Genomic DNA, 24,207 nt, shown 5'->3' with positions numbered 1-24,207 from the left:
TTTTGAAAGTAAGAAAATAACTATTGATTTGGATTAGAGATTGAGAGAAGTATATTGATTTCCTTAGTAAGATCGATAATTAATATGCTTGAAAAATAAAGGGAAGTGATATTTACACCCCTTTGGATCACCAGGGACACCAAGTTTCAGTGTACGTGGCAATCGAACCCACTGGATTTTTCTGAGGTCAAACGGGACGTAAATATCACTTCCCAAAATAAAAGACTACTTTATCAAAGAGTGATAAGAAAAGGGGACTGATATTTCCCTCCTCTGACCTTCATTAAGTTTTAAATGCAAAGAAAAACGTTAAAGGGGCAAATTTATCCTCAAGCAGTGAACCATTCTCACAGAAACCGTTAAAGGGGGGATTTTATCCGTTTAAGGGGAAGAAAATATCATTTTCCTAAGAAAACATTCTCGTTATTCGATTGATAACAGATCGAGTAAGTACAACTTCAGTTGTCTATTTATTCTCCTCTTGCTACTAACACGACTACTACTATTTACATCAACTGAGACCTATATAAGGTCAATAATACAAATAAAGAGGCTGGACTCATTTTCCGAGACAGGGTAGCGAGGGGATGCATCCGGGGCAAGGAGGTCCATGGGCGTTGGTGCAGTTGGAGGATATCGGTATTTTTGGATCAACATGTGTTAGTATAATATCACTGAGAACAATATCAGTGCAGGGAACAATATTGCTGCATGTGAGCTTGATGGGCTGAGATAAGGTTGCAGTCCCATGGATTCCAACGAACTTCACATCGCTCACTCTAACGGCTGACCCCTTCACCATCAATAGAAATCAAAGAGAGAGAATTACATAAAAATTTATATTATTTTCATTGTTTTGTATACTTAGTGTTTCAAGGGATAAAATTTCATGCTTTTCCCCGGTTTTCTATTAAGCCCTGTGTGTTTTGGAATTTAAGAATTGCTTTTTAGTCGAAAATTGATTATTGGACTCAAAATTGAGGCCCTGTTTGACTCGGATTTTGAGAACCAAATTTTGAGTTCAAGAGCCAGTATTTGGCTCTGAAAAATCCAAAACAAACACGACAAAATCGAATAAACAGTTTTGCACTCAAAATCAGTTCTCAAAATGAAAACAAATAGGGCATTAGTATCTGTTAATAGAAGAAGAGTGATGCCAAACTTACAGGAGCCCTTTAAGAAACGGGCTAGAAGGACGGGCACCATTAGATCCACGTCATCCTCAGTGCATTGATGATAATGTTAGAGGGGCATGACAGGGGTCCGATGGTGCAGCCCTTGTAGCCGGTTTCTACGATGGCTCCTGTTAGTTTGGCATCCCTCATATAAGAAACACTAATTTGATAAGTAGTGAACTTACTTCGTGTTGGCAATTAGTGGAGCAAAAGTAATGTTGATCGATCAAGATAGGGATTTCGACCGAATTGACGTAAATGTGCTCAAACGTGATCCCCCTGGCGTAGCCAGACCCACCCTGTAAAGAATACCCATTAAAAATTGAAAAAAAAAAAAATATCAATTAATGTTAGCTAGATACTGTTGAAGTGTAAATGATTAAATACCACCAACTCTAACAGCTTAATCTTTTGGGATAATTGTTGGTTTCAAGGTACGAGAGGGATTGCTTCACGCCACGTCCTAGGTTCAAAACCCAACAACTCCTTGATAATAAAAATCCACATGTAGGGCCGATCCAAAACTGGTTCCACTCGTGAAAGGGAGTGTTGAAGAATAAATGATTAAATAACACCAACTCTAACAGCTTAAGCTTTTGGAGTAATTGGTTGTTTCACAGATACTCCAGTCTATTCCAAGCTTCAATCTTCTCTGGTTTAGGTGTGCCACTTGGGTCGGACTCAACCTGAATCTGCTAGGTTCAATCCGGACTCAACCTGAATCTGGTAGGTTCAATCCGATTTCAGCTTGGGTTGGGTTGAAATTTCGTCCGGTGGGTTTTTGACTCGAATCCAACCTCGCGTCCTCTAAGTTTAGGATTTTCAAAATATTTGGGTTTGTTTAGGAAAATGTTATCAGCACAACCATGCTTTAATAATTGAACAAAGGCAGATTCTCTTTTCCTTTTAGATTGGTTTGTAAGAGCTTTTTGGGAACTGTGTGGTGTTAACATTTCCCTATTATTGTATTTTTCTGTTTTTCCTTGTGCCAACTCAACCTGGTTGAGAGATTCAGAGGCTGCGGGTTGGGTTACGGTTGACCATTCTCAACCCAAGGTTAGGGTTGGGAGAATGCTACCTTGGTCTGGGCTAGGGTAGGCCTCAATTCGTCCCGCAATCCGGCCTGATTTGCACACTTACTCTGGATCTGTCTAAAGCCAACACACTTTTTTTTAGGTAAGCTGGGATTGAATGGTGGGCCACCAAGAAGCAACATGTGCATAAGATGAGTGTAGCGGAGATGCGAATGCTTAGATGGATATGCGGCCACACAAGATTAGATAGAATTAAAAATGAAGACCTTTGTATAAAGGTGGGCATGGCACCAATTGAAGAGAAGATGAGAGAGCACCGCTTAAGATGGTTTGGACATATCTAACGCTGGCCTTTCGATACTCCGGTGAGAAGAGGCGACTTGTGCCAAATTGATGGAGTAAAAAGAGGTAGGGGCTTACGAAAACAACTTGGGTAGAAACAATGAGGAAAGACTTAACAGCTAGGAACATAATAGAGAACATGACCTTGGATGCGATAGAATGGAAGAAAACAATCCACGTAGAAGAACCCAGCTAGAAAGGGGATTAGAGCTAGGTAGATTCCTTTTACATTCTTCATGAATTTTTTCTAAATAATTTATTTAGCCGGCCCCAACTAGTTTGGGACAAAGGCTTTGTTGAGTTGAGTCAGCTGGGATTGAACCTCTGACCTTGAGATCGAAGAAGAAAGTCTGGACCATTGAGATAGATGCTCAATCCCGCCCAACATACAAACATAGTTTTTTAAACAAGGAGAGGTTTATCTATAATAAGACCAGGGGATACAATTATAAATAATATTCAGAAATATTTATCTAATATCACCGTTTTCATGGAGATCAATATTACCTCCCATGTCTTGATCCTTGCTCCGTTTGATGTACCATTGAAAGTACAATGCTCCACGTGTATTTTTTCTACCATTGCTTGTGATCCATCCTGTCCTAAGCTTCCGATACTGTTATGAGGAGGTTCCCCATACGGGCATCAGATGAACATCAGATTAAGGTTATAAATTTTGATGGTTAAGATCATCCCATCCAAGCAGTTTATTTCTGGGAGATGGCAAATCCATGAATTCGACCATAAAAAGGGAAAGATGGTGCATGAAGCGTGGTACGAAGCATAAATTTTTTCCACAAGCTCCAAATTTAAAATAAAATGGGTGTAATCAAATAGAGCCTCATTAAAAATCGTGAATGCAAACCTTATACCATGGCCAGGCCCACAATTGATCCTGCTGATACTGACGTTGGAGGTGCCAGAAAGAACAGAAATGCAGTCATCACCTGCGTAAAGGGTAAAATTTTTAGGCCATGCAAGAAAAGGAGAATTAGCATGATTGAAAGGGGTAAAAAGATTGGAAATTTTACCCGTTCCTATGTTGGAATTTCGGATTTCTACATGTTGAGAATTTCCAATGTTAATACCATCGGTGTTTGGGCTATCTTCGGGTGCCCATATCCCAATGTCGTGAATTGAAACATCAGTGCATCCGTTTATGCTGATATGATTTCTTGGGCTGTTCACTATTCTCAAACCTTTTAAAACAAGGCCGTTCAACGACTGAAAAGACATTGCCTGCTCCCACCAACAAACATATTCTGTGAGTATTTTTGAAGGTCTCATTGATAAGTCCAATTGGGAAATTTTCTTTAAGTCCTAGAAAATTAAATGTATCATGATTTGATGGTGGTAGGAGTTGGACCCAGTCTTGTCACATTATTTGTGGGTTCCACTCTCTATTGGCCATAAGATCTATTATGATTAGATTCTGAATTTAATTAAGCTATTGGAGAAGTTGGTAAGTTAACATGGTATCAGAGCCAAAGGTCTCGAGTTCAAACTTCGCGGATAACAAAAATCCACATGCAATGGTCGGCCCAAAGTGGGACCACATGTGCCACGTGTTTGCTAAGTGGGTCACACGTGCGGGGGAGTGTTAAAGTATAAAAGATAAATAACGCCTTTCTCCAACAGCTTAAGCTATTGGAGAAGTTGGTAAGTTATCAGTATTTAGATGTCTTTCTCGTGCTTGAAAATGAGGGCAGTGGGTGGTCATATATTATGATACAATAGTCCCAAGAACCTTCTCATAATAACATCCAATCGAGGATTTCTGAATTTAAGATTTAGTTTTTCTGTTACCAGAAATTGCTGCAATTCAAAGTCTTCAAAATGTCATCTCATTCTTACCGTTGGCGCCGATTTACAATTCTGAAAACAAAACAACAAAAATGTGAGAAATAAAAATTTAGTGATAGTACTACAAGGGGCAAATTAAGAATGGCAATAAAAAAATGAGAATGAGAGAAGATGGGTCTACTTGGCAATGCTTGGCCCACCATAAAGAACCTTGGCCATCAATCTTTCCGGAACCATAAATGGTGAGCTGGTTTATTCCGTAGAAAAGAAGCCATGAAAATGCATCTTTCCACATCCACATGTCTCTGGGTGCCACAAGATTTCCTAAGACCTGCACTTTTTGGAAGTTAAGATTTTAACCAGAAATCCATATGAAGAATTTGTAGATAGTTTATTGGTATTACCTATTTGGCCATAAATTGATATGTCAGCTAGACGCTGGTAATAGAAAGATAATGTATGTTGAGGATATGATTTTAATGATCAACCTTAGGTTATTTTCCCTATTATAATCACATGTCATGTCTATAAACTATCTATAAGGTAATGTTGGGATAGCATTAACATTTTCTTTTTATATAGCTACATTTTATTCTTTTTTTTTTGTCATTTTTTAGATTATTTACCATATATTTAAAAGGAAATATAATATAATAGATAAATGCTAGACTCAATAGAGTCCTTACAAAAATAAGATGAAAGGGCGCCCCCAACAGGGGCATGTCACCAAAGTGCATTTAACTTCTATATTTTCAGGTGACATGCAGCCAATGGGGATGCCCTTTCATCTTCATTTTGGAAAGGCACCCTTGAGTCTAGCATTCCTCAAGATAATATGATAACATATGATATACTGCAATGCAATCGTCTGTCATTTCATACTTAGAAAAGAACTTTTGTATGTAATGTACTTATTTAATAACTAAAGGAAACATCAAATTAATTTACTAGCGCTTAAATGTCAGGTATTGGCCATCGCCAGCCAAGTTTACCCGTTTTCATTAGTATAAATTCAAAATGTAATAACAAATCAAAGGGAAATGATTTCTGCGCTCCAAATGTTTTGATAAACACGCGCTCCAACTTTTGTCGTGTAGTATTTAACAGGAATATTGTGATTCCCAAAAAGCTCTTAAAGCCCTTCATATACTACGCGGAAAACATGTGGAGCGCATGTTGGAGCGCTGAAATCATTTCCCCAAATCAAATTTGAAAGTCGCCCTTTCTAAAACCAGCGACCTGTTTGACTCGACCCAATTACGAAGTCACCTAGTCAAATGAACTTAGTTACTATTAGACCTGGCAAAAGAGACCAGTACCTGCAGGTCGACCCGACCCACCCGCAAATTTGCGGGCACGGGTCTGAGTTTTAGTGACCCGTCAAAACTAACCGGCGGGTGATCCAACCCGCAAAAACACGAGTCGGGTCGGGTCAACCCGCGGGCACCCGCAAGTCACTTGGCTTTTTAAAGGGTGGTGATTTTGTTATGCTAATCTAGTTAGATGGCTTTTTTTCTCTAATGCAAAGGATGATGATTTTGTCATGCTAATCTATTTTTTAAGGGTTTGATGCCTAAATAGGTTACGGCTGGCACCATAGAATATAAATAGGTTGTGGCTAGCACCATAGGTTGATCCCAACCCTCCGATTTGAATGTTAGAGGGTTGATCACTTGATCCTAACCCTCTCTATAAATCGGAGGATTAGAATCAACCTATTGAAATGATTTTTGGGGCACGACCTATTTAGGCTGTGGGCCATCTAATGGACGGTTTGGATCATCCCACGGTGCCGGCCATACCCCCCTCATCAAAATCCAGTGATAATATTTTCCAAAATAAATTACTGTTTGAATTTGCGGGTGACCCGCGGGCCGCGCGGGTCACCAAAATTCTGACCCGCAAAAATGCGGGTCATCTCCTGACCCGACCCGTGTAACCCGCACCCGCATCACCCGCCGGTTGACCCGGCCCGACCCACCCGTTTGCCAGGTCTCGTTACTATCTGTGCCATGTAATCGGAAGGTGCATATCCGAATCCAAATTACGGTGGGTAAAAGTAGAAGTAAGGTGCTCAAATTTGTAAACATTTTCTTACCTGAATGTTAATGCTAGAGTTGCAGGGTCCCTGGAACTGTATTGGCTTCAATAGAAATATCTTTGCCCCTGGAATGTATATGGTGGGCCCTCCATAGGCTGCGCACGCAGCTCCCCAGGCTCGTAAGAAGGCCTAAGTATCCACACCATGGAATGTGAAATTAGGCTTTTTGGGAAGTGATTTAAGGGGAATTTTTTATGGTAAAATATCAACAAATAACTATGATTATACACATGTGGGCTAATAGGTGATAGAAACCATTGATCTAAGAGCGAATCATCTGACATTGTAGGACCCAGAGACCCTATATTTAAGAAGGGATGTGATAAATTCGCCCCCTTTTCTTACTTGGGACAGCCCCAGGCCCCATCTAGTATATTCATGCCTACTCTTTTACGCAAGAGGGGGCTGTCCCAAGTAACAAAATTGGGGAGAATATATCGATCATTTCCCATTTAAGAAATGATCCTACGCACTTAGGCCATGCCAGGCAAATTAATATCTTTTAGGCTGTAAATGAATGGGCCACCTATGGGCTTGGGTTGAGTAGTCTTTCATGGGACAGAGATTATGGGCTTAAGTCTCATGGATTTTGGGCAATGGATTGGGCTTAACGACTTTGTAACCAATATCATACAAATTATTTGGGCCCTACAAACAAACGAAGAGTGTCCTCATCTGGCTATATGTATCATCTATTTTGGTTATAAACATAAGAAGATTAAAAATCTATCAATAGCCGCACAGTACATGGGAATCATCAGTCTTGCCATCTCCAACCGCTCCAAATGTATCAACATTGAAAATATTAGGAGAGGCTGCGCTCGAGGGAGCCAAGCCCAAGGAAGCTACACATAAGCTAACGAGAAAGATAACAACCTCCTGCATATAAAAAAGAGGAAAAAAAGAAAGCCATTATGTTGCAAAGAAACTGATTTATCACTACTGACAATGTATATTAGCAACTTCTAACACACACACACACACACACAGAGAGAGAGAGAGAGAGAGAGAGAGAGAGAGAGAGTTGTCTCACCATTAAACCCACAAGACCAAGCTGTAAATTTTACTTCACCCATTTCATCCTTATATAATGCACTATTTTGACAGTGAACGGATGATTGCATGTAGACTCATTCATTCATGTTAGGTAAATAGGGTTTAAAAGATTTCGGATGATTAGTTTTGTAATCTTTGTGTTCACAGGATCCTAAAATTTGAAATTTTATTTGTTTTGGGCGTGTTCTTTCTAATTTTAAATATATTTGTCTTTCCATTTAGGTGAGATTGATTCGATTAAAGATAACACAGATTTTAGTATCTATATTATCCTTTTTTGAAGTAGATATGTATCAATTTTGGATCTTACATGCTATCAATAGTCGACTCCATTGTCAACTGTTCCACTTTTAGATTTTAAATATGCTTTAATAGAACTTGTGAGTGTGTCGCTGAGTATATTTATGAGGGTAAACTAAGTTTCATTTATTGAATTATTTCTTTCTATGGGCAACCAGGAATTGAACAGACCACACCAGAATTTATTAGAAAAAGGATAGAAACTACAATCGGGTTTATATGAGCCATTCCATAACAACCCTCAATCATTGAGCAGAATAGAAGGCAAGTCCATGGAATGGATGTTATAATCATGGCTTTAAATTTAGACCGAAATCCAAAATTTCGGACCGAAATTTCGGATTTCAGTCGAGAACGAAGCCGAAATCGATAATACCCGAAACGACACTTTATTGGGTCGAAATTTCGTCTCAAATCTAAGAGCGAAATTTGAAACCATGGTTATAATTAACCTTACAAATGCAGCTGACTTTCCGACTTTAGAGAGGATGTCGTGCACTCCTTTGGCCTTGTTTGGACTGAAGGAAAAATATTTTAGACGGAAAAGATAAATTTTAGGGATATTAAGGGATGTGCTAGGCAATATTGTCGAAGGCCATGTCACGGATGACTTCTGCACAAGGAAACCCTGCTCACTTTTCAACAGTTTTTGTCTCATTAATTCGTTCATCTGATGCGTTTGTTCTCTAATGCAAAAGTCAACAGCGAAAATGGCTTTCCTCGAAGTTAGCAAATCCCATAAATCAAGGGGCTGGATACGTGGATTTTAGAATCTTGGATTTCCTTCAAATCATAGTTGGGAGACGAGAGAAGGAGACCGATTACTTCATTTCTCTTTAGAATCTTGAATTTTAAGTAAGAAATCCAGGTTTTAGAAATCTCTCCCACATCCTGAGATTTCTAAAACCTAGAAACATGGGATGATCTCCTGCTCTCTTGCTGACGGAAAGAAGGGTAAGAAAATAGAAAACGACGGCTGGTCTCCTTCTTCTCTCGTCTCCCAACTACGATTTGGAGGAAATCCAAGATTCTAAAATACTCGTATCCAAACGGCCCCAAAAGGTTCCTATATGTCAGCCGTCAAATGGTTTTCTGCAAAATTGCCTAGCAAATCACATAAAGTAAAAGTTCCTTTAATCAAAACTTAAATTGTGGTGGTTAAAGTAATTTCTTTTTCATGCATAATCGACCAAAGGAAGAGCTTGAAAATTTGGAAAAGTTTTTCTTATCCAAACTTTTCTAGAAATATTCATGCAATCCAAATAGGACCTTAGCTTCTCTCCAAGTATGGGAGAGTTCCCATACGTAAAATTGATAGGGACCGATAGGACGTGAGCTACCTACCAATGGCATTGGTTCACTCCCTAGAGTGTGTCCACAAACAATTTGGAACTAGATTCAATCGAAAGATGACTGATTCATTTTTCATGAGAAAGTTGAATACGAGTGCATATGATTGTATCTCGGAAAGAAGTTTTAAATTTTAAAGTGTATTTTTCGTAACTATTTTTTTTTAGCTTAGTTTTATTTTTACTTTAATTTTGAGAGATGTAATGAAGACAATTGCAAACATAGGGGAGGCCTTTGGTGGGTAAAAAGAGAAGCCAATGGAAAACTACCAAATCCAATGACTATTTTGTGTCTAAGGGCATTTTGGTCATTTTGTTGGCCTAGCTTTCACATGTGTGTTTCACAGATGTTTGCTCCATCTCTTGAAGGAAGGTTATCCCCTTCCGGCAAAATCATTATGTGCTGCGGAAATTAGAATCGCATAGTTCTTTAAATTTTCTTTTCGATCTTGCTTTTGCCCAAGATTATAGAGTATATATTAGTTATTATTATTAATGTATTATCAATAATTACCTCTTTGAAGAATGAATTAGCAAACCACGCTGCATGATCTACTCCTCGAACAGTTGCGATCGTTCTGAACACCGCGAACCCTCAAGTTGAACCGATGGATTCTTTTCTTTGCACGATCAGTTATAGATGTGAATAACTCTCATTCACTTTTTAGGATCTAATCTAATCAATACCCAAGTACTGGACAATAGAAAACTAAATTGGAAGCCTTTACTTTTGTTCTTTTGAGTGACTTTCAACAATTGGAGAAGAGATAGAGAGAGGGAGTGAAAACGATTTTTCTAGGGGAAGAAGGGGGGATGAATTTTGGACTTCTCAATATGAGAATTCGTCCATCCCTTTCTCCCCATTATTCACAAAGAGTTTGGTTTGTTTAGACCATCTTTCTCCCGTCCCAATTCTATCCAATTTGGAATACAAGTTGCATCAAAACTCCTCGACCGATTGGGACTCTCCCAACTGACAATGGCTGAGTGGGAAGCCCCACTCTTCTTGGGGGGAGGGGGGGGTATTTTTGTCACTCTCCAGCCATTTGATGCCTTATCCCATAAGAGTTCATGTTGGAAACGAATTGCTCGAATTCTAGAAGCTAGAATTGAACAATTCTATCTCAAAGAGGAGTTCTACTGCAACTCAAAGTCCATGAACTATTGGGAAAGGTTTTCCCAAGTCTCCCAACTGATTTGGGCGTGTGGTGGGCCCCAACGCACGTTTTCCACTGTTAGGACAATTCCAATCCCAATTCTATTCCAATTTGGCTCTTTTTGCTAAACCGGTTTGGGAATAATAGTCCTCATTTGGATTTCACATTATTATTCTTATTATTAATCATATTAATAATATTTAATAATTATCATAAATGAATAATTAATTAAAAGACTCGCATCCAATGGGAGTTGTTTGGCTCCAATTTTGTCCTCGAAAAAGTTTCTGATAGTCTTTTCTTAATCAATTAAGAACAGCCGGTTCTAGTCGGTCGGCTAGAGAACCTTGTCTAGTCCGCCGACCAAAAAACACAGTGGGCCCACATTATTTGGATAATCCAAAACATTCATTTGATAGGCACTGGGCTGCATAGGATCATCCTAGCCCTTTGATTTGTGGGGGTTAAAAATGGACAGATTTGTGGAGTTTATACGCGTCCATTTTAACCTCCATAAATCAAAGGGTTAGGATAATCCTATGGAGATGATTTTTTAGGCACATCCTATCTATGTCAAGGCCCATCAAATGAATGCTTTGGATCATCAAAACAACATGGGCTCACTGTGTCTTTAACCTCCACTGTCCATTTTTAACCTCCACAAATCGAAGGGCTAGGATGATCCTATGGAGCTGATTTTTTGGGCACACCCTATCTATGCCAGGGCCCATCAAATGAATGCTTTGGATCATCCAAACAACATGGGCCCACTGTGTTTTTGGTCCGCGGACTAGAGAAGGTTCTCTAGCAGACCGACTAGAGACACTTTCCTCGCACACACGCACGCACACACACACACACACACACACACACACACACATATATATATATACTAGTTGCAGTCCCGTGCGATGCACAGGGCGAAGAGAAAATTATGGTCTTACGGATTTGTACAAATCAATTCAGAAAAGTTCCTATTTTTATTGGATTCTTTATTGGGAAACTTTATTGCGTTAGATATTTATTGGAAAATTTTATTGCGTTAAATGCGTATTTTGCAATTTAGATGAAATCAATTTAGAAAAGTTACTATTTTTTTGGGACTCTTTATTGGAAAACTTTATTGCGTTAAATGTTTATTGGAAAAAGATATTTTATTAATGTTACGTGTGATAGAGGAATACGTAGTGATAGAGGAATATGTGGTGTGCCACGTCCCCTTAAAGCATTTTTAAATTTTGGAATGTAGTGGGGGTGCCACGTGACGCCACCCCAACTTACCACATTCAACTTTATATTATATAAATAGATATGTGTGTGTGTGTGTGTGTGTGTGTTTAGTCAATATGTATTGATATACAGAAAATACAGAACCCTGATCTGTTTGAATGTTATTGGGTCATTCGAGTTATGAGTGTGATCGTCGCACTCTGATGGATATCCCCCCCCCCCCCTAACAGATACCGTTAGGATATATGAAGGGGGGGACGTGCAACTGTTAACTCCAAATGCTTTAAAAGTTAACGGTTTCTGTTAGGGGGAGGCGGGGGGGGGGAGAATATCTTTGCCCAAAATAATTGAAGAGATGAACCATTAGTTCATTAGTTCATTAAAACTTGAAAGTTGCAACTAGGGGTGCAAGTTTCGCCCTATCAGCCCTGACCCCGAACAAGGTCTGGGCTGGATTTTCCAACCTTAAGGGTGGGTCAGGTTTCATTGTTTAGGCCCTGACTCAGGGTCGGGTCGGGTTCAGGGTTAATACCCTGACCCAACCCTAAGTTTTCTATTATAGAATTGAATCATCTGTGCATGTTTCTTTTGCTAATGTTTTCTATTATCTTAGATTGATGTTTCTTTATATTATTATTATTAATTGTCTCTGCTACCCGTCATGTTGTTGAATTCGTATTGTCTTATTTTGTTCATTTTCTCTGTTTGTTGATCATTTTGTTCTATATGATATGTGGTTGCTTTATTTTTGGCACTCTTAACAGGTAATTGCAATAGGGTCAATCAGGGCCAGCCCGGCTCGGCCTGGCCCAATCTAGGCCAATTAGGGCCGGCCAGGGCTGTGCTGAGCCCTGTAGGGCTGGCCATGGATTGAGGTTTTTCGGCCCTGACTCAGGGTCAGGGCACGTCAGGGCCGAGATAGTGGGATCCATGGTTGGGCTAGGGTTTTGAAAAACCCGACCCACCCCGACCCTGTTGCAGCTCTAGTTGCAACAACTAAAACCCAGATTATGGTCCCACCTGTTTTTCTATTCGGTACCAGTAGTTTATATCAGACTGTAGTAAACAGTAATAATGACACCACAAGTCTCTAGAGAACATAAAAAATTCAATAGTACCTCGTAGTCTTCTCCTAAACGAAACTATAATAGGCAAAGATTAATAATCCCATCAACTAATACCACTACTCGTATGTACAATAATCAGATATTTGTAATACCGCAACCCCTAACCCCCATAAGTGGGACCTATTAGACAATTTTTTCGCCCTATTAATCCGCGAAGTGACGTTCTTTTTAGCGAGAAATTATATGGTGGCCGCCCTTTACATCTAAATAGGACTGTCACTTGGGATGGGCAAGCTCGAAGCCTGCCCGTTCGGCCCGCTAAAAGCCCGTCCATAATTAAAATAAGAACAAGCCAAATCAAGCTTGGTTAAAAGTTGAAGCCCAAACTCTAATTTGGGCTGAGCTTGATCAAGGGCCGTCCAGCCCATTATAGGCCTAGGCCCGATAATATATCTACTATATAATTTTTCAGGATTTTTTATCCCCTTAAAAATAACAGTAGATATTAATTAAATGATGATTGGTTCAACATCCATTACCAATATGGTTGTATACCTCATTCTCTGTTACTCTTTATGATATTAAATGGTTTTCTAGTTCAACACTTAAACAGGAATGCGTTCAACAGGTTTTTTTTGGATGGAATGTTCAACAAGTTTTTGGTTGTTAACTTGTCTCTGAGCTGGTTCTTGGTCTCCTTACTCTGTGCTTGCCTTATAGTCTTTTCTCGTGCAGAAAATAAGAGGTGATGGGCAAGCCTGAACTCGGCTCGAAGCCCGTTGTGGAGTTTGGGCTAAGTTTGGACAGGTAAATTTTCTAATTTAGTCAGGCCCGAACTCGGCTCGTAGCTCGTTGTATAGACATGGGCAGAGCTTGAGCACCTCAGGCCCGCCCAAGCTTGGCCGATTGACGGTCCTAGATATAAAGGGCGGAGAGAGAAAATATCAACCCCCTTGATAAGGGGAAAGTAAAAAAAAGGGGGTTTGACTTGGATCAGAAATCAAGGGAAGAGTTTTTCTCTCTCTGCCCTGTGGTTTGACGGTCGGTTACCATATAAATTCTCCTTTTTAGCATATTCCTTCTTTTACTTAAGAAGACAAAAACCCCAAAGTTCCATCAAATCCCCCAAAAATACGAAAGGAGCATCTAATTCATGAATATGATAGGAAGCAACAACAAATTGCTTGAGTTTTCCAAGGTTCGGGTTTCATCTCTCTTCTCTCTCTCCGAATTTCTGTTTTTTTTTTTCGATCCCTGGAACTTGGGTTTTCCATTTTCCCAAAATTACACGATCAATTTGCTCTCTCTCTCTCTCTCTTCAAACGTTGAAGAGAGAGAGCAAATGCCTCAGGGTGTTTTGGGATAAGGGTTCACGATAATTTGAGAATCTTTAGAGAGGCAAATGAGTAAGTCTAAAAATATGAGATTTCTCAGGGGTCAAACTCAAGCCCGAGATTTATACGGTGTAAGCCCTTATAGTCCCGTATTTTGCTTCAGAGTCCAAAAAGTGTGAGGCGGCAAAATACGCTTATATTCGACTCCTTTTGTCTTGGTGTATTTCCAACCCTCAATTCATTTCATGCTTTGTCTATTTGACTAGCTGAAATTTTCATGGATCTGCTTTGCAAATAAAGACTGATGGTTACAGATGTCAGTATGTCACTACAGATGTGAGGGTGCAAATATCAACACGGCCCCCTCCTAATCGCCTCCCGGTTTGTTATCAACTGGGTGGAAGATAATAGTTTTTTTTTCCTTCCAATTCGATCTTATCGTTTCGTGAGTAATTACGTATTGGGTAATCTCTATTTCAAAAAAAAGAAGAAAAAGCTAGCCCCTTGTAGAATGTTAGGTGGGTGGGGGAATTTAATGTTAGGTGCGTGGGGGAATTTAATGTTAGGTTTTCGTCCCCTTGTAGAATAATACACCCCCCTTTTAACGTGAATTGTGGGTGACTTATAATGCTTTTGATGTCGAATCACGTTACAAGGGGGTGTATTATCCTACTGTGGGGGCGAAAAAAATCATCTCCCTTAGTTACTTGCTTTTGATGCCAAAGCAAAAGTGGTGTTTAGACTTTAGACTCTTTCATACACTCTTAATTTCCTGCAAAAGAAACAACCACATCTCTTCCATTTTCGTTGATTCTTCTCTCCAGACAGGAAGAAGCTATGGCGGAACTATTCCTATCCCCTCTCGTTGAATCACTCATTGTGAAATTGTCCGATTCAGCTATACAAGAGATTAAATTACAGCAGGGTGTTGAAGAGGAGCTCAAAAACCTGTCCAGCACATTATCCACAATTCGAGCCGTGCTTCAAGATGCTGAAGAACAACAAGTAACTAGTTACGCAGTCAAAGATTGGCTTCAGAAACTGAAGGATGTTGCTTACGATGCAGATGATGTAATAGACGTGTTTGCCACCGAAGCATTCCGATCAAAGTTGGAAGGCAGAATTCAAACCAGCATGGTATACAACTTGTATTTGTCTTGTATTACTCGCATACCATTGTTGCCTCGACATGAGTTAGCAAACAAAATATGGGAAATTCGTGAGAGACTTGATAAGATTGCAAAGGAAAGACAGGATCTCCATCTCAAACTAGGAGAATGGAGGAGGGAGCCAAAAAGAAGAAGGCTATCACTGATCAGCTCCGTAATAAATGAATCAAAGGAATCAAAGGTTTTTGGCCGGGTTGGTGATATAGAGAAGATACTGGAATTGCTTTTGTCGCCGAATGAATCTGTATTGTTCAAGGATATCTGTGTTATCGCGATAGTGGGCATTGGGGGTCTTGGAAAGACAACTCTTGCCCAGCTTATTTACAATGAGAAGAGGGTGGAGGATCATTTTGAGATTCGAGCATGGGTTTGTGTGTCTGAAGATTTTGATATTATTAGACTGACAAAAGCAATTATAGAATCGATGACTAAGAAATCTTGTGATCTCAAGGAAATTGATCCTCTTCAAAACAATCTTAAGGATTTATTGAGGGGGAAGAGATTTCTACTCGTCTTAGATGATGTATGGAGCGAGGATCCTAGTGATTGGAAAAGTCTACAAGCCCCATTAAGTTTTGGAGAAAAAGGAAGTAGAATTATCGTAACTACACGGAGTTCAGAAGTTTCAAGAATCATGAGCACAATTTTGCCTGTGATTTGAAGGGTTTAGATGATAATGATAGTTGGTCATTGTTTACCGGACGGGCATTCACAATGGGAATTTCAGATGTATCTCAAAAATTGGAAGCAATTGGTAAAGAGATAGTGAAAAAGTGCAAAGGCCTGCCTTTGGCGATAGAAAGTATTGGAGGTCTCTTGCACTCTAATACCGATGAGAGCAAGTGGGAGAGTATCTTAAAAAGTGAGATTTGGGAATCGGAGGCGAGAAAAAATATTTTGCCAGCTCTAAAACTCAGCTATGATCACTTACCCGTAAATCTAAAGCAATGCTTTGCATACTGCTCCCTATTGCCAAAGGATTTTAACTTTGAAAAGGAACTTCTAATCCAGAAATGGATAGCAGAAGGATTTATTCAGCCCGAAGGAAGAAAGCGATTGGAGGACATAGGTTCTGATTATTTTGATATTTTGACATGGAGGTCCTTCTTTAGAAAGTCTCAAATCGACTCAACGTATAAAATGCATGACATGATTCTTGACCTAGCACAATCCATTTCCGGCGAGGAATTTTTTAGAGTGGATAATGATAGTTACAACAATGGGGATGTCAAAATGGGTAATATCCTTGCAAAGGCTCGCTATTCATCATTGATGTGGGAGGGCAGTTTCAGCCCGCAAATTTTTGAGACCTTCCACGAGTCTAAGAGATTACGCACCTTTCTACTAATTGTAGCCTCCTTTCGGCCCATTAGGCAACTCTCTAGTGATTTTGTCTTGAAATTGAGATGTTTAAGGGTACTAGATTTGCGTATGGCAAATGTCACAGAGTTGCCTGATTTCATTGGAAATCTAATTCATTTGAGGTACATTGACCTCTCTTTCACTAATATTACAAGGTTGCCTGAATCAACGTCTAGCCTCTACAATCTACAAACGCTAAATCTTGATTATTGCCGGGACTTGGGAAGTTAACAAATCTCCAGACATTGAGAAGGTTTTTCGTGGACAAAAAAAGTGAATGTGGGATAGGACAGTTAAAGGACTTGAAGCAGCTAAGAGGAGGAATTCATATTTTACAGTTGGAGAATGTGATAAATGTGAAGGAAAGTGAGGAAGCCAATCTCAAGGAAAAACAACATCTTGACGAGTTAAGGTTGGAATGGAGCAATGATATTTCTCGAGATGGAGGAGATGATGAGGAGGTACTGAAAGGCCTCCAGCCTCACACCAGCATCAGAAAGCTACAAATAATGTTTTATGGTGGTGTTATATTCCCAGATTGGATGATGCAGGTGGATTCCTTATCCTACTTAAGCCTGACAGAGGTTCATCTCATCGGATGTAGGAATTGCCGACAGCTACCAGCCCTTGGGCAGCTACGTGCCTCAAAAGTCTCTGGATAGTGAGAATAAATGGTTTGAAAAAAATTGGGTGTGAGTTTGTTGGTGAGACCAATGGGGTTAAAAAGGGTTTTCCATTGTTGGAGGATTTAGTGGTCAAAGACATGCCTAATTTGGAGAAATGGTGTGGAGTAGAGGCTTACAGTATGCCCAAGCTCGATGAAGTTAAAATATCAAATTGTCCCAAGTTGCAAGAGTTGCCACACCTAATATCGGTTCATAATTTGACATTGGATCGTTGTGGTGAGATGGTATTGAGGTCAGTGCCTCGCCTCACTACTCTTACCTCATTAAGTATTACAAATTTTGAATGGTTAATATCACTACCTGAGGGGTTGCTTCAACCCCTAGCCGCACTTAAAAGCTTGGAGATTGAAAGTTGTGGTGAGTTGGTGTCTTGGCCAAACAAGGTCGGGTTGCATAACCTTGCCTCTCTCGAATTTTTAAAAATTTTCAACTGTCCCAAACTTGAATCCTTGGCAGACGACGGTGAGAAGCAGGGGCTTCCCATCACGCTTAAATCTATTGAGATAACTTCATGTTATAGCCTCAAGTTTATTCCTATACAGGGGCTACAAAACCTCACGTCTCTCAAACGATTGAAGTTGGTTACTCAACTGCCATCCTTGCCAGAGGAGGCACTGCCCATCAACCTTGAATTCCTTGGAGTTTTACAATGTCATAATCTCAAGTCCCTCCCCAAGGGAATGCTCGAGAGCATCACCTCCCTCAAACAACTGGTAATTTTGAATTGTCCGCAACTGGAATTGTTGACATACAACATGGGGGTACCCACCACACTTACATCTCTTGTGATCCGCAAATGTGGTAATATCAAGTCCCTGCCAGAGGAGATGATCAGCATGCTCACAGATCTCTGCACTGATAATATCGAGATCCTGTCGAATGGGATACACAAGAAGTTGACCTCCCTCCTAGAACTGATGATTTTGGACTGTCCACAGCTCGAGACCTTGCCAGGGGAGTTGCTGCCCACCGCACTCACAGAGCTCCACATAATAAATTGTCAGGATCTCAAATTCCTGCCCAACGGGATATTCAACAATCTCACCTCCCTCGAACAATTGCAAATTCTTCGTTGTCCTCAACTCCATTCCTTGCCAGAGGATGGGCTGCCAAACATGCTTAAACATTTCTCGATTTATGGATGTCCCCGGCTAGAGAAACAGTGCCAAAAGGATGGAGGCCAATATTGGCCTAACATCTCTCACATGCCCAATATATTCATAAATGGGTCAAGGGTGTTGCCATTTTAGCCAGGTACATGACTCTCTCTTCTCTCTCTCTCTCTCTCTCTCTCTCTATATATATATATATATATATATATATATATATATACACCTGGTTTTCCTTTTCTTCAATAAAACAACTGTGTGAATATCCCTTATTTTATTTTAAGGAAAGAGAAACCTAACATGCAATGCATCGCCCTTCACTTATGTCTCTGTAAACACGTCTTTTTTAGTCAAACAAAGAAAGCTAGCCCATATCTCTGCCATAAACCGTTCCTCTGAATGGTTCGTAACGTGATTGATCTTCTTAGATAGAAGATCAGCCTCTTGATCCACTTTGAGGGAAGGATCAATCCTCGTGCAAAAATACACAATTTTTAAGATTATTTCTTCATTAAATTATAGAAAAGCAAATGAGTTTTTAAATAAAACACTCAAGGGATAAACATAGAAAGATCTAGAAAGATCTTATGATAACAATGGAAATAACTAAATAAAGACTAATCCAATCTTTGCTAGTATCCAAATCAATTCTAGTTACTTAATCCACCCTACTTGCCTAATCTACCGTACAAGCAATCCAATAAACAGATCTTTGAAGATCTGACATATCCTAGATCCAAACTAATTTATTCTACTATAGTGGGACCCAGCTAGGCACTTAACACTTCCCTATACAACCTAATCTCTTCAAAAACCTTAAATCTTGCCCTAAATCCATCGACTCAAGGAATCCCAATCAATCTCCGTAGACACAATTTATTTATTTTCCCTTTTCTTCTTCTTTTTCTGCATTTTTCACAATCCGGGGCAGCAACAAACAGGGTCACCAAGACCCACCTCCATCCTCCACTTCCCTCGGCTACACTGGTTCGTTTGCAACTCGGAAGGCTGCAAAAAGGAAGGCCTAAACCTTATTCCTTTTAACTAATGCTCGCAATTTCAAATTTTTGTATGCATGTTCTCTGAATTTTCTTTGCTCTGTAACTGTTGAAACATCCAATCTTGAAAAAAAAAATGCTATTAGATCTACACAATTTTCTAATTTTACCTATTGAACATGGGTTGTTAAAGAACCTAAAATCTTCCAAATGATCATTTTCCCTGCAGGGTTCATTTGAAGCTATTTTGCTGCCATTCTTTTATCCATTTACAGTCATACATTTGCAAGATTCATGAACAATCTCCAATTATTTTAGCCCAAAGGGAACAAATTTATTTTCTATTAAATCTGTGGTATTCTCTATTTACAGAGTCAAATGAGCCTATTTTATCTAATCTATTTACCCTGATGCAGACATAAAAAGGGGTTATAATAGGAAGCATCTTAGCAACCATTTTGAACGTTAACTCAATACTAATCTATACTCTTTCACTGTTTGAGAAATTTTATACTTCTCTCCTCTGTTCTTTAGCTAATGGCCTTGAATCAAAATCTTACAGAAGCTCGCTATTTTGCATGAACATCATTGCATCGTGTTTTAATTTTGCTTAGGGATTCCACACACTTCTTGGTTGAAATCTGATTTAATATATACCAAACACTTCCTTTCACATTACTTAACAATTCCATCATAGGTGGCATTATCTTGCTTACAATACAGTAAACTACTTAAGATAAAGACCTAATTTTTCTACTTGCCTTTTTTCTAGAGAAAAAACCCATTAATCTTAAGGAAAACTGGAATTTCGGGTTCAGGAGGAAAGAAATCTCTTCTCCAACCCAAACATTATCTGATTTTCTAGTTAAATCTCAACATTCAAAAATGGTTATGGTATCTCTCTCTCTCTCTCTCTCTCTCTCTCTCTCTCTCTCTCTCTCTCTCTCTCTCTCTCTCTCTCTCTCTCTCTCTCTCTCTCTCTCTCTCTCTCTCACTCTCTCTCACTCTCTCTCACACACACACACACACACATACACACAGGCGTGAAATGCTTTTCTGCCTCTTACCATATGTTTCCCCTCTCACAGTGTTTTTTAGAGACCTTAATTCGTTCATTGAGATTTGTCAAACATGTCTTGGTTTAGTCTAAATCTGATGCATAACATTAGACCAATCTGTTTCCACAGCTTATTGGAAAAGGACAGAATGAGAAAATTGGGTTGCAGATTCAGAATCATTACCGCATATTATACATCAAGTTAATATTTTACCTATCATCAATAAAATATTTCATCTTGGGGACCTATTTAAGAAAAAATAATCATGTTAGGAACAACCTTTTGTGTCCTTCCATATAAACTCGACCTATTCCAGATTGGTTCTACAGACTAAACCTTTTCTCAAGCTAATTTGGTCGGGAAGACTTCGTTTGATGTAGGCATAATATGGTTTATTCATATTGGGAATAGTTATGGTTTATCTAGATAGCTTAGGATGTGTTTTTACTGGATCTAGGATGGGATTTTACAGATCTAATTTGGTCTTATGCTATGGCTTGTGTTTTTATATTTGGTTGTACTTATGATTTATCGTTAATCGAAACAATCAAAACAACTGTAGATATTTGGTACTCTCTTACGTATAAACACAGTCAAGGGAATCATGTTTAATGAGTGGGATAGTTGATATTTGCTTTGCCAAATTTGTATTGCTTTCTGAACTTGTTGGCCCCAATTGGATGGATCGATTAGGTAGTGTTGTAATGCACAAGAGAAGATAAGGAAGCTAGGGAGATACACAGCCAAAGGCCCCGTGTATAAAAACACTGATGAAACACTAAAATAAAGGACTTTTATTTATCAAAACAACTTACAAGAGGTTTGGTGTTCTTTTCCTTTTTCCCTAGAATCAGATGAAACACCAAAATAAAGGACTTTTATTTATCAAAACAACTTACAAGAGGTTTGGTGTTCTTTTCCCTTTTTCCTTAGAATCTCTACACTTATTCTCCCTTGAACCTTTACCCTTGAAGATTTACTCATTTAGCTTTACCCTTGAAGCTTACAATCTTTAATCTTGGACTTTTTACACAAATGACTTCATACTTATAGACACAAAGTACTCCTAAAAGAACTAATTACATTTAACACTTTGTTATAGTGCTCAAGAGTCCTTTAGGTATCCTAAGCAACATCATGGAAAATGAGTCCTTTAGGTATCCTATGCTTCCGTGAAACCACTTTCCAGGTTGTTTTGGATTTCTATTGGCCACCTCTTTCAATAATAACTAGGGATTCACCTTCCAGCAGTTGACGAAAATGGTCTTTTCTCCATCATATCTCCTTCATATTCAACCTAGAGTGAATTTCCTTGAAGCAGTGAACACAAAGTTAAATGAAATATCAGTACTCACATCTTCAAACCTCCAAATGCTCAGATCACCTTCTCTTTTGTGATTCACAGAGATGACAGCTTACACTATGGGATATCTTCAGAGGTTATTCTACTACCAAAGAAGTTTTCCTATTGATTTCTCGATTTTCTCAATTTGCTCAGAGACCTTTTATTTGGCCGTATCAATAAATAGAAATTGAAATTCAAAAAATTGAGTAACTTGACTTGGCTCAGACCAATTTGCTATTGACAAACAGAGAAAGCTATAGATGCCAACATGCAATGCAATATCCGCATAAAAACAGTTGTAAAGTAAATGTTTGTAGGACTTCTGGTTATATTTCTGGCTCCTAATGATAATGCTTCCAGTAACTGATATCACTGATAACTTAGAGGCGTTTTACTTCGAATCTCTCAAGTGGTGTGTTTTATTAAAGCCGAAGTTCGGACTTGTGGAAGCCCCTATTGGGTTCTTGTCTCCTAAAGATAACAATTTGAAGTGGACCCTTAAAGTAAGAATAGCAGAGAAACGACACTATTTGGTCTCTGCTTCCTTTTCTCTCCTATAAGTTGTTAGGCATATGCCTTAAATTTGTAGTTCCTCTTTCCGATACTCTAGCCAAGCTCAGCATCGTCTCTTGTCCTTTGCTGGATGCTATCCAAGATGCCAATTGAGAGCCTCCAAGGTTGAATGTTTCGAAATTGCTTTTGTCATATTTTATTGATTAATTAGTTGCAACCCAATGTAAATACCATGATTTGGAGCAGGCCTTTCCTCATTCTTTGCCCCCATCGCTTTCTTGAAAAACAAAATCTGATATACAAGTTAAACAAAGAAAAAGGATGGACTCTTATCAGCTGCCTGACCATTTCTCCAAGTGCACTAATACAAACATTATTTTGAATAGAGATAGATTGCGATCAAATTCAGTTTAATGTTGTTTCTCTATTGGGTACTTTCTTTAATATTCAGTTCAGTTTATGGTGAATACTCCTCACCATTGTTTGAATTATTTACTTGTTTAGTTGTTGCTTCAGTTGAAAATGCCAGCAGAAATAATTGTTTTGGAGTTTTTTCTCCAACTTTACATTCCAGACTATGTATCTGGATTCTGGAAGTTGTTGTGTTTGTGTACTTCAGCTAACCAACAAATCAGGGATTTATCGTTTTAACTTGAAGTCCAGGTATTATAAATGTCAACTTACATGAGAATCTTTTAATTTCAGGTTAAGCCAATTCACAATTCAGAAAGCATCCTCTACTCTTGGGAGTTTGAACATCATAAAGTTTGGAATGTAATATCGAATAGTTATGTCCCCACATGCATAGCTGTTTTTTGGTTGGTATGCAGTTAACATCTGCACCCATGCCAATGCGGTAAGTGAAGAACACAGCATCTTCCATTATCATGTTGTTGTTTCTATTTGAACTATTGTAAATGGTTTCAAGCTTAGGGACTTCTTAATGGGGACTTATAGATTGGCCGTTGATTGAATGTATGACTTGTGCTTTTATATTACAAATGTTTAATAGCTGTCATAAATTCAAAGAGCAAATAATGAAATATCCATAGCATTTCTATTTTGGTCTTGTTTGTTTGGGATTTTGAGAACTGATTGTGAGTCCAAAATCAGTGTTTTTGAGTCCAATAATCAGTTTTACACTCACAATTAGACCTGGCATACGTGACCCGTGCCCAAGGGTCGACCCGACCCACCCGCAAATTTGCGGGCACGGGTCTGAGTTTTAGTGACCCGTCAAAACTGACCAGCGGGTGACCCAACCCGCAAAAACACGAGTCGGGTCGGGTCAACCCACGGGTCATTTGGCTTTTTTAAGGGTGGTGATTTTGTCATGCTAATCTAGTTAGATGGCTTTTTTTTTCTAATGCAAAGGATGGTGATTTTGTCATGCTAATCTATTTTTTAAGGGTTTGATGCCTGAATAGGTTATGGCTGGCACCATAGAATATAAATAGGTTGTGGCTGGCACCATAGGTTGATACCAACCCTCCTATCTGAATGTTAGAGGGTTGATCACTTGATCCTAACACTCTATAGATCGGAGGGTTAGGATCAACCTATTGAAATGATTTTTGGGGCACAACCTATTTAGGCTGTGGGCCATCTAATGGACGGTTTGGATCATCCCACGGTGCCGGCCATACCGCCCTCATCAAAATCCAATGATAACATTTTCCAAAATAAACGAAAATAAACGACTGTTTGAATTTGCAGGTGACCCAAGGGTTGACCCGGCCCACCCGCGGGCCGCGCGGGTCACCTAAATTTTGACCCGCAAAAATGCAGGTCATTTCTTTACCCGACCCGTGTGACCCGCACCCGCATCACCCACGGGTTGACCCGGCCCGGCCCACACGTTTGCCAGGTCTACTCACAATTGGTTATCTAAATCCCAAACAAACAGGGCCCTTAGAATAAACTTTGAAAAAAGAAACTTATACTCTAGCTCTTTTTATTAGAAAAAATTTCACTATGGCTCCGTTTCCTTCGACATAAAAATAGACGTAAAATTTGTTT

The 24,207-nt window shown here is 39.2% G+C and overlaps 1 protein-coding gene and 1 pseudogene across 2 annotated transcripts; one reads left to right on the top strand and one right to left on the bottom strand.

Annotated features, from left to right (window-relative positions):
* Positions 1-557: 557 nt before the first annotated feature.
* LOC143875618 (putative polygalacturonase At3g15720) lies at positions 558-14,750 on the bottom strand. The gene is made up of 10 exons (XM_077377229.1): positions 14,709-14,750; positions 7,203-7,334; positions 6,453-6,584; positions 4,536-4,685; positions 4,406-4,426; positions 3,583-3,790; positions 3,417-3,498; positions 3,059-3,167; positions 1,361-1,474; positions 558-793 (listed from the first exon to the last, which is right to left on the bottom strand). The coding sequence occupies exons 1-10, from the start codon at positions 14,748-14,750 to the stop codon at positions 560-562; spliced, it is 1,224 nt and encodes a 407-aa protein (XP_077233344.1). The 3' UTR covers positions 558-559.
* LOC143876212 (putative disease resistance protein RGA3) lies at positions 13,990-23,252 on the top strand (annotated as a pseudogene). Its single transcript, XR_013250328.1, has 2 exons — positions 13,990-18,419; positions 22,894-23,252. The product of XR_013250328.1 is annotated as a putative disease resistance protein RGA3 (transcript).
* The last annotated feature ends 955 nt before the right edge of the window (positions 23,253-24,207 follow it).

This window comes from Tasmannia lanceolata, unplaced genomic scaffold (assembly GCF_043159265.1).
Source record: "Tasmannia lanceolata isolate RefF3 unplaced genomic scaffold, GAP_Taslan_0.1 ptg000004l, whole genome shotgun sequence".
Lineage (NCBI taxonomy): Eukaryota > Viridiplantae > Streptophyta > Magnoliopsida > Canellales > Winteraceae > Tasmannia > Tasmannia lanceolata.
Note: the sequence above shows the minus strand (reverse complement) of the source record. Positions and strands in the feature narration are given on the sequence as shown.